Source organism: Rhododendron vialii, chromosome 5a (assembly GCF_030253575.1).
Source record: "Rhododendron vialii isolate Sample 1 chromosome 5a, ASM3025357v1".
In the NCBI taxonomy this organism is placed as follows: domain Eukaryota; kingdom Viridiplantae; phylum Streptophyta; class Magnoliopsida; order Ericales; family Ericaceae; genus Rhododendron; species Rhododendron vialii.
The window spans coordinates 39438260-39449936 of NC_080561.1; the positions used below are offsets into that span (position 1 = coordinate 39438260).

An 11677-nucleotide genomic window follows, 5' to 3' on the forward strand; every position below is an offset into this window, starting at 1 on the left:
CTTGTTTTTTTTCCCTACCAATTAGCTTTTGATTGTTGATAAATAAATAAAAAAACACCAGTAGTCACCGCCCCATCTCTCTCTCTCATCAACGCCTCTCCTCTGATTGTCCGGCCACAAACAGTCATCGCTCTTGCCGGTGAGTCACCCAGAATCCGGAATCCACTGTCCTCGGTAACATACTCTCTCGCTCTTTATCTGATACGTAGTACTTTTTTGGTTTTGGTTATCCTTTTCTCTATTTTCCTTTATCTTTTCTAAAAATTTTAAAGCTACCTAAAATTGAAATAATGTTTTGAGTCACTGTCAAGATTCAAATGGTAATTTCAATTCCAATCGGAGTGAGTAGTGCCGTAGGCACAGACCGGAATGGGGTGGATAGTGCCTTATGCACGGATAAACACTAGTAGTACAATAAGATTCCTCTGTCACAAAAATATTGCAAAGTAGCCAGCGTTACTGAGGCATCTTCCATAGGCACTTTAACCCCCAAAAAAATTCAGAATAAATAATACTAGAATGATTATAAAAAAAAAAAAAACCTTTGCGCTAAGAATTAATTAGGGAAAAAGGCTCATATTTATTGAGAAAGTTAATTACATAAACTATACAACACACCAATTGCTTAAATTGTGTGATGTCATCACCTTCATTGCCTTGTACTCCATCAGGAACAGCTTGACTAGGGGTACGGTTTTGGAAGCACACTATGCAAAGTGGGGTTCACTTTTTTTTTTTTTATCGGCAAAAGATGAAATTTTATTAGAAATGGGGAAAAAGGGAAGGGAATCCAACAAAAAATTGAATAAATACCACAAGAGCAAAAGCCCAAAACACCCGAGGGCCCAAAACACCAAAAGTGGGGTTCACTTTTGCGTCCTACACAAATGATTTAACCGCTCATTAATTTTAAGATAATTTTTTTTCATGTGGAAAAAGTGTAATTGTTTTCTAATATATAAAATTCTATTTAAAAACAAGACTTAGTTATTCAGTTTACCCTAGTATCTAAGGGGATTATAGTCATTTATGAATTAAAAGTAATGGTGTTAACAAAATGGGAGAATATAGCTAATAGTTTGTAAAGTAGGGGAGGGCAGTGTAATTATCAAAACCTCAGGAGAGGGTAGTGAAATTTCTAGAAACCTCAAGGGACATTAGTGAAATTTACCCCTAAAATTAAGGACAAACAAAGTTCTTCTAGATGGTTAGTAAATGACAAGGCAATGAATTAAGGTGATAAAATCTTCACATGTTCTATCAAAGTATACGAGACATATATATTAAACACACCTCGACTAATTTTGAAGGACTAATCTCACGGTTCACTGATAGGATCATAAAAATCGAAAAAAAGGCCATGTATGATCTAACCACAAAATAGTAATTGATATCACCAACTTAAGGATGGACTTAAGTGTCATTAGCAATTATTGACCATGATAATTAAAGTACAAATGGTCACCTCCAGTTCCCCTGGAGTGATCCATGCACATGGATAGGCTTTGACCTTTTCAAGGAAAAATGTGGTTAGAAAGAAAGTGGATGAAAAATGCAATGAAGGTGATGACATCACACAAGTGATGCCATGGAAATGAGGTGGGGATGACTTTACACAAGTCTTCGGGGGGTTAAAATTTAAACAGCAACGTCCTCCTTTATTAGAAATAAGATCCCTCAGGCTTTTGTATATTATAGACCTGGTCCCTAAATCTCTACCTTTATAAAAACAGGCTTCCAATTCTAGTTTTATTTATCGACAAATTGACAAGGCTATTATTATCTGAATATGTCTAACTAAGAGGTTTGGTAGGGTAAGGTGCATCTCTCTCTTTGGGATTTTAATTCTGAGTTTTTTTGCGGTGTATGGTTTGTCCTCTTGGTTTTCAGATCCGTTTTTCATTCAGTTTGTCGTTTGAGTTTCGGTTGTTTCTTTTTGTCTGCTTGTTTGTTGGGTTGTCTACTTTGGTAGTAGGTTTGTTGATTGTTTCTTTTGGTTTGGTAGCCTAGATTGCATCTTGTTGTTCTTTGGGTTGGTTCTTAGGTAGCGTTTTTTAAAGAATACATGAAACTCATCTATGAAAGTGTACATGAAAGGGAAATTGACAGTTCAGATTCACAATTAGATACTCTCTACAATAATGTGAATCTGAACCGTCCATTCCTTTTTATGTATACTTTCATAATGAATTTCATGTATCCTACCATTTTCGGTGTGTATAATATCCATGGCTAGTAGTTTTACAAAAAAAAAAAACGAAGGATAGTAACATTTCAGAAACTTGAGAAGAGGTTACTGCATTTGTAATTAAAAAACTATAGTGATAGGAGAAATATACCCTAGTTGATGTGGTATTTTTCAATTGGTGTCTTTGCCTTCTTTGGGGTTTGGGGTTTTAGTAGTGTATACCGGTGTGTCTGAGATCAGTTGCTGTGTTCTCTTTGCTTTTTAAAATTTGTTTTGAAAAATTATAGGGGTAATAAGTGGAGAGAGATAGAGAGAGAAATGTTGGAAGTAGGGAGAATTTAGGTGAAATTTTTTGAAAAATTCTTTTGAGAAGTTCACCTATTAAACTGTGAGTAAGGTTGATAAACAAACCAAGCTATTCGAGTCTGAAATTGTGTTCGTTCATTAAAAACTTGTTTTAAGATTGATTTGTTACATAATCAAACTAAGCTCGAACATTTTTTTGAAACTCGTTAAGATTTCAAGCTAAATTTGAACAAACTACTACTCAGCTCATTCGACTTATTATGTATAAAATAATTCAAGCTACTTGCGATCAGCTCGAGTTTGGCTTGATTAAAGTTCGTTTGAGATCAACTCGTCTCATAAACGAGCTAAGTTTGAACATATTTTTGATGCTCATTAAGTTATCAAACTAACCTTAATCAGCTATCTGTTTGGCTCATTTGACTCGTTTATCACACCAAACTGAGTGTTAGCCATCTATATATATCCCAGGAGAGGGTCTCTTAAAAATGGGACGACAATTATGTGTTAGTTAAAGAACTAATTAAGATCTCTAAATTAGTACGAAAAATTATAAAAAATTATTTGCGGAATTACTTTATTTTTAAAAAAAATTATCTTTCTAATTTTTTTTATCTTTATTAGAAAAATTGACTTTGGTCATAATTTTTGATTTTCCTCATGCCGCTAGTTGACTAAGACTGTGTTCCAGAACTGGAATAAGTTCTTATTTTTTGTCCAATAAGAACCCCTGTTCCACAAAGTGCTGCCTTCTTATTTTTTAAAAGAGTAACACCAAAACGACGTCGTTTTCCCCCATAGCCCAACTGCGAAATGTCTTTCTTGCCCCTCAACCATTTTGTCTGTGTGTAGGGTAGAACCGGCTTTCATTTGACGCTACCCTATCTCTCATCCAGCAGCGAGTTCCATCTGCCCCAAATCCGCCGCCCCCCACCTCCTTCTCTCTCTCTCTCTCTGCAAAACCAGAGCTTCGCACACAATCAAGAAGACCGGATCGACTTCCTCCGCTCCGTTTTGGCACATTGTCGAAGAGTCCGAGCCCCATCTGCTACGTACGTAATCTCAAAATCTGTCTCCACCATTTCATTTGCAAATTAGAATTTCTGTGTTGCATGTTTATTCTTCTTCCAAGTTATCTTAGGGCTTCAAAGCTAAGGTTGGATATGTTGGTTACATGAAAAGTATCATCAACTGAATTTATTTGTTGGTACGTCATGCCAGATAAGGCCAAACTCAAATGGAAATAGGATAACGAATGTTGTCATTATATTTGAAGGGGAGGGTGATCATCTAAAGCTGGCGCTCTTCTCTTATGAACACAATCGATAATATCTCCACCTGGGCTCTGAGAAAGATCAAACAAAATACCATTAATAATACCCAACTAGTCAAGAAACAAAAATCATATAAAAAAAACGAATTGTTTCATCTATATAAACGTACCTCTAAGTTGAAGACAGGAAGCTTGTTGATCTTCTCCAAGTGCCTTTGAATCCTGGAAAGTCTGCACTTACCAACTTTCCTTGTATGCTTGGTAGTTCTGTAATTTAAACCCACAACTTTTCCAGAGAAAATAGCAGAGGAGAAGAGAAAATGGAGAATTCCTAGTATTACTTGATCCTACTAGACCGAGGAATTTGGCTTTGGGCCCACTTGGGTTTGTTTTGAAACGGCCCTACGGTCGGGACATATCGCCATGAGTCTGTTTTTCCCTCTATTTTATGGGTCTATAATAATTTTAGTAGGGTTTCTTTATGCTTTCTAGGGGTAGAGTTGAGCCCTATTTATTCGGATTGTTCGCCTCTGGGCTGGGGCAATTGATTACTTTTTATTGAAAATAGTCTACAGAGAGTTTCTCTAAAATATCGTGTTTGTGATTGTCCTTCTCGCATCGTTCTTCAATTTCTCATACGCTTACCTGCATCAAAAACTGTGCAAGACAGCCATTGTGTTGTGGAGATGAATGCAGATTTCTTTCTTTTCGTACGCAAATGTGTTTTTGGTCGTTTTCTTAACCTACACATTTATGACTACAGAAATATTCAGATTACAAGCATGGTCTCACCAAGAGGCGGACGTGGCATTGGAATTAGGACAAGCCCCCGGAAGTGCGTCGCGCAATCTTCACAACTTTCAAATAGAAATGTCTTGGATCGAGCCAAGTGGACACCTAGTCTCACAAGGTGCTTACTTGAAGCATGTGCCGAAGAAAGCGACCAATATGGTCGGCCATTGACCGGGTTCAGCTCCCAAGGATGGCAGCGTATCGTTCAGGTTTTCGCTATGAAGACTGGAACAATGAACTATAAGAAGGAGCAATTAAAGAACAAGCATGACCGATTGAGGGAGGAGTGGAAGGCATGGGTGTTAGTTGCGGAGGATACCAGCCAAACTGGACTTGGTAGGGACCCTGATACGGGTGCAATAACAGGACCTGAACACTGGTGGGCAGCAATGATTGCTGTAAGTATACACTTTACATTTGCAAATACTGTCTGATTAGTGTTTAGATGATGTTTTGGTGCAGCTTTTTATTAAAACGCTTGCGTGCGAAACATGTATCATTGCGTGCCGAGATTGTGGGACCTTCCGTTGATAGCTAAAAGCATGATTTGTTTGTCTTGTATTGCTGGAAAATCGTAGAACACAATCACTCGTCCCCTTATGGTCATTTGAGCAGTTTGCTACTGATATTTGCTGCTTATATGAGTTTCCTACTGATACTTGGTGCTGATAGTTTTTACTAATAATAATGCTTTTTCTATAGGGAGTGATAGTGGATGTACTTTTAGGAGCTTTTCCTTTCGAGATTTTTGGAAATGGAAGAGAGGAAAGTGAGTGCAAAGTGGACATTGTTAATGATCAGTTGAAAAAGGAAAAATAGTAAACACACACACACACACAAAATTGAAGCTGGGTTCAGATGCTATGTCAACTCATCCAGAGTAATGCCATGTCAATTTATTCTCTTGGGTGTATTTTTCATTCATCAAATAGTAGTAAACTAGTCATACATGTGTATACTGCAGATGGTCTGAAGAAATAGGTCTTCTAATATGGGTAAACCCGGCTTTTGTCAGTCAATGGGCAGCCTTCTGCCAAATAAATCGGTCTTTTTTCAGCAACTTTAATAAAAATGTTGGAACTACCAATTTTTTTCTTCTTTTTCAGGCGAGGACCTTTTCCTTTTCCTTTAATAAAAATGTGAATGGCCCCCCCTCCCCCTTTTATTTTGGTCCTTTCCTTGGGGTATTTGGATCTATGTTTGAAGTACAACTATGAGTGTGCATGGGAGGGGCCCCCTCTTCTTTTTTTTGGTCCATTCCACTTGGTATTCACTGCTGCAAATAGTGGCTTTGACTGGCTCAATTGAAGTACAACAAAGGGCATCCAATGCCCCACCCTCCACCACTAGTCCCAACTATAAATGCCATTCGGACATTGTGGTTTCCTTGTGCAAACTACAAATACTAACATGTATAAAACTGTTTTGAAGAAATCTTTACTCAGAAGAAAGGTTTGAACATCCATTTGTGTGTTGCATTCGGCTCATATTTGCACAATTTAGGTACTACACTTTTTCTCCCTTTGTTTACTACGTAGTTGATTTTGTTGTGTTGTTTTTCTACTGTACTCATTGCAGCGAAATAGCAACGTTGCGAAATTCAAAGAGAAGGGTTTGGAACATGAGGAACTCATGGCCCGTGTCTTTCGAGATGTTACGGCTATGGGAAACGAAGCTATGTTTCCAGGTGATGGCATTGACGATATTGCAGAGGGATTTGATGAGTCGGACGGACCACGTGACCTTCATGGGTCAGTCCCCCATGCCGACGACTTGAACGAAATTACGACACCGGTTAGTAGAAAGGGCAAACAAACTGTAGCCCAAATGTCGAAATTGGGCAGTGGGTCTGGTGTGCAAAAGCGCAAGTTTACCGAGACTAGTGATTATGATTCCGGGTCCATTGTCCAATCACTTGACCATTTCAAGTTAACCCCAAGCATACTCATTAATCGTCCGGGAAGATGGGGAGTGGACGACTGTGTCAAAAAAATTAAAACCCTGCCCTTATTCGAAAATGAGGGTGAAAACGAAGATTTGTTTATCTGGGCTTGTAGTGTTTTTAGAAGACAACAACATAAAATTGATGTTTTTTGCGAGGTAAAGAGCAGTAGCCGAATGATTAGATGGCTTCAGAGAGAGCATGCTTTGGCCGTAGCCAAGTACCTCAGGGCTCCCCCTGAAAAGAGAGGCCTTCAACCTCCCCCATTCCCTCCCTATCCCCCACAAAATTGGGGTCCCCTATTTCCGCAGGGATCTGCACCATTCCCTGAGGTTTATCAACCATTCCCACCGAGTAGTCCCCCATTCCCTCCGGGTTACGAAGCATTCCGTCATGAGTCTGAACCATTCCGTCAACGTCTGCCATTCCCCCATGGTCCCCAATTCTCTCATGGTTCTTACCAGTAGCACTTTGGCCAATGGGGTTGTTAATTTGAACTTTCGTTTGTGCACGTGGCTTGTTCTGTATGGGGTTGTTAACTTGAACTTGCGTACAATTTTTATTCGGGTTGCATGTTGGGACTATAATCTGTTAACTTTCATTTGTGTTGTTTTCAGATGTTTTAATGTACTGTTAACCATAATTTGTGGCAGTTGGTTGGTACTGTATGTTGGAATTTGGAATGTTGGGGTGTAACTTCGGTTCAATCGTTAAATGTTAAGTTTTAAAATTGTTACCAACTTCCATGGGCATTCAACCTAATGCGTTACGGAAATCGTTTACAGGATTGCATTGGGCTATGGATGGTACTCATGTACTTTGCAAGCCTAATCCGAAGGATCCGAAAAGATTCTAGGGACGGAAGGGGGGCCACACTACGAACATAATAGCTGTGTGCGACTTTGATCTATGCTTCACTTTTGCCTCGCCGGGGTGGGAAGGATCGATGCATGATTATTTAATTTTCAAGGAATGTGTTCATGGTAAAGGCAAGAATAAGTTTCCGCATCCATTGGAAGGTAAAAATGTTGGTAGTTGAAGTTTTATTATTTCAAAAAAATCTCCACTTATCAACTAGTTGTATTCATTTTTGTTTCTTTTTGGTTCAGGCAAGTACTATTTAGTCGACGGTGGCTACCCTAGTGCAAAAGGATACACGACATCGTACAAAAGGCAAATGTACCACCTAGATGATTTTAGGCGCAGGGCGAGACGACACATGGGTGACCACAAATACTTTAATAGGTGGCACTCGTCACTTCGATCTGTCATTGAGCGAACGTTTGGGGTATGGAAAAATTGATGGCGGATGATGAAGATTCCAACATATTATAACTTAGCGCTTCACAAGAAGTATGTTCTGGCTTCCATGGGCATACACAACTTCATAATCCGCAATTGTCCGGACGACGAAGAGTTGCAAGAAGCTTTGCGTGATGACGAAAACTATGATAACGATGATATTCCGGACATTCATCCCCGATACGCCGAAATGGAGGCCGCTGAAGACATACTATTTCCGCTACATGCGAATGATTCGAACATGAGAGAGGTGCGAGATGAAATAATGACAAACATGAATTGGACCGACGATGACGAGGAAGAAGTTAAGGCGGGAATGCTTAGGTTCGGTTGGCCTTGAATAGAGCTGAGCAACGGACACGAGACACGATAACACGACACGAACCGGACACGAAATTAGCGGGTTAGGGTTGAACATTTTTGACACGAAACACGAAAATGACACGACTCGAGAACACGAATTCTAAATGGTTGGGTTCGGGTTGAACACGCGAGACACGAAATTGACACGACTAACACGGTTATTAATCTGTGTCACCCATTAACACGAACGTATATACATAATATATGGTATATCTGTAATTCTATATAGAGTTGGACAACAGACACGATAATACGACACGAACCGGATACGAAGTTAACGGGTTAGGGTTGAGCATTTCTGACACGAAACACGAAAATGACACGACTCGAGAAACACGAATTCTAAATGGGTTGGGTTCGGGTTGGATGATTTGTGACACGAACCCGACTAACACGACACGAACACGACCTGTTACCCAGGCCTAGCCTTGAATACCTCTGGAATACATTAATGTTACTTATGTACGGGAAAAAAATGGGTTTGTATTCCACAATAATTTTTTTTTTGTCTATGGATTTTATTTGTTGGATCTTTTTTTTTTTTTTTGTTCAGTTATTTGCTAGATCTTGATGCGATTTATCAAACATTGCAAAACAAATTAATGAAATATTATTTTTGTAAATTTATTATTTTTAAGCTTGAAAGTGGTCCTTATTTTGTAAAAGTAGGTATTTTACAAAGTGGAACGGGATAGATTAACGAAATACCAATTAACAAAAAAAAAAAAGAAAAAAAAAAAAGGAGGGAAACGTTGGACGGCCGTTAGTTGATTTCCTCTGCGTTAGTTGATTTCCTGTTGGTTGGATGGATTTCCCCATCCATGTAGGGGCATTTTGGGCATTACACAAGTCAACTAAATAAGAACATGGCTTATTATTTGGGTTTTGTGGAGCAAAAGTTCTTATTTTTTGTGGAGAAGTTGCAATAAGTACTTATAAAATAAGAAAATTTCTGGAACGGAGCCTAATTTATAAAAATTTGATGCAAACTAATAAATACAAAAAAGATTACACAAAAAGACAAAAAATTAAGCAAAGTGGCTTATTAAGCCAGCTAGGCCTCTATATGGGACACAAAAATCAAAGTCAACCTTTAAACTGATCAGCCCGGAGGCAAAAAATGTGATGACGTTTATAGTTTTGTGAAAGAATACTTGGAACATGTACACCAGAGTAGCCAAATGACACTTTATAGCTATTTTACCTAATTTGAAAACCAAAACAAGCTTGCATCAGCTTTGGTGAACAGTTCTATATTTTTCTTTTACGGCAAAAGTTCGCTATAAATACCGAACCACTGTCATATTGTAGCTATCTCGTTCTTTATACATTATACTCCATTAAACAGTCTAAGAAAATTCAGTGTTTTAATTTTCAATTCGTTTGAACTTGTGCAAAAATCTTCTTATTTTTCTGATGAGATCGAATAAATTATATATACTGGCAGTGTAAACACTTGTTTACTCTAAATCAATTACAATATTACGTCACGTCGTCAAAATAGTGGTCCCAATAATTAATAGAACATGGCGACGTGGCGCAATGTAATTGATTTGGAGGATACAAATGTTTACACCGTTGGTATGAATAATTTAATCTATTTCCTGATCATATTAATCTAAAGAGTTATGATTAATTTTTGTCTTGAAGGCTCACATAATTAAGTATCTACTCTTTATTTATAACCTTGTAGAGAAGATATTTGATTATGAGAGCCCTGAGACAAAAATTAATTATAACCCTTTAGAATAAAATAATTAAAAAATAATATCTTCACACCAGTTCAAACGGATTGAAAATTAGAGCACTTTATTTTTAATATATAAACAGTCAAAAAAATTAAGTGTTTCAATTTTCAATCTGTTTGAACCAGTCTAGAGATCTTATTTTCTGATTATTTTATCTTAGAAGCTCATAATTAATTTTTATCTCTATGACTATTATAATCAAGTATCTGCTCTACAGAATTTCAAATAAAGAGCAGATACTTAATTATGAGAGTTGTAGAGACAAAAATTAATTATGACCCTGTAGGATAAACTAATAAAATAAATAAAATCTTCGCATTGGTTCAAACGGATTAAAAATTGGAGCACTTAATTTTTTTATGATATTTTTAATATATATAAACAGTCTAAAAAATTTAAACAGACAAAAAAATATATTTTAATTGGTGTTAGATAAAATAGCTAGTGTACGTTTGTATAGTTGGGGAAAAAAAAGTTCATAACTAAACCAAAAATATGCACTATTCATAAGGTAGTTTACCTATTTATTGCGGATTAAAAAAAATTATTAAAAAAGTTCATAACTGAACCAAAAATATGCACTATTCATAAGGTAGTTGTAAAACTGTTTTTTATTAAAATTGTTTTTTTAAAACTGCATTTATTTCAAAAACTGTTATTTAAAAAAAAAACTGTCTTTTTTTCAAAAACTAATTTTTAAAACTTTTTCCAAAATGTGTTTTTTTCAAAATAAAAGTTTTCAAATATTTTTTTCTATTTCTAATAACCTGTTTTTGTTTGTTTGAAAACTATTTTTAACAAATTGTTTTATATGGTGACAATTTTTAGATTTTTAGATTCTTATAGATCGAAAATGTGATGTGGCAAGTTTTGATTATTAACTTTAAGAGCATCCGCAATGTAATAATCAAAATCAAAAGGTTGCTAAAGTTAGCAATGTTTGCTCAAAAAGTGCTCATATTAACCAAACTTAGTAACCTCTTAGCAACTCATCAAATTTTGGCATTTGAATAATCAAATCTAACAACTTTTTAGCAATAATCAAATTTAACAGTCCCCACATTTTTTTAATCAAGTACACCTATTATTATACAAAACCTTCCCTCTCTCTCTCAACAATATTTTCAAAAAATATTTTTTTAAAACTATTTTTTTAGAAACTTTAAAAAAAACTGTTATTTTGAAAAACTGTATTTACCCAAAAATTTTTTTTTTCTTTTTGAAAAAACTAATATTTTTCACTAACTCTTTTTTTTAAATTATTATTTTTTCAAAAAAACTATTCAAATTATTATCACAGTTTTTAGTTTTTAGAATTTTGTAGTTTGGAAAGGTGACGTGGTAAGTTTTGGTTATCCAATTTTGATTATTATATTGTGGATCGACCTCTACATTGCTAACCTTAACAATGGCTTAAATGAATAACCAAAAGGTGATGTGCTAACTTTTGATTATTCAATTTTAATTATTACACTGTAGACGCTTTAACAATCTTTTAAATGAATTACCAAAAAATGATGTGATAACTTTTGATAATTTATGATTTTATTATACCACTGTAAATGCTTATAGTTTACAAACTGTGCACAAAAAAAAAAAAAAATTGTACATCAATTAATTAAAAGTTTTGATTATTAACCTTAACAACCTCTCTTCGCTTACGTTCGGCTCACCGACATCCGAGCTGATTGTAACAACCCGCGCCACCGTGTGGCGCAAAAGATAACCCCAAATTAATAGTAGCTGGCCGGCGTTAAGTTGTA

The 11677-nt window shown here is 36.2% G+C and overlaps 2 protein-coding genes across 2 annotated transcripts in view; both read left to right on the forward strand.

The window, feature by feature from the left end:
* Positions 1 to 11677, forward strand: part of LOC131327438 (putative F-box protein At2g16220) — a 79753-nt gene that overhangs the window by 7377 nt on the left and 60699 nt on the right. The gene's annotated exons all lie outside the window — the stretch shown is intronic.
* LOC131327433 (L10-interacting MYB domain-containing protein-like) lies at positions 4457 to 7184 on the forward strand. The gene is made up of 2 exons (XM_058360594.1): positions 4457 to 4957; positions 6138 to 7184. The coding sequence occupies exons 1-2, from the start codon at positions 4550 to 4552 to the stop codon at positions 6966 to 6968; spliced, it is 1239 nt and encodes a 412-aa protein (XP_058216577.1). The 5' UTR covers positions 4457 to 4549; the 3' UTR covers positions 6969 to 7184.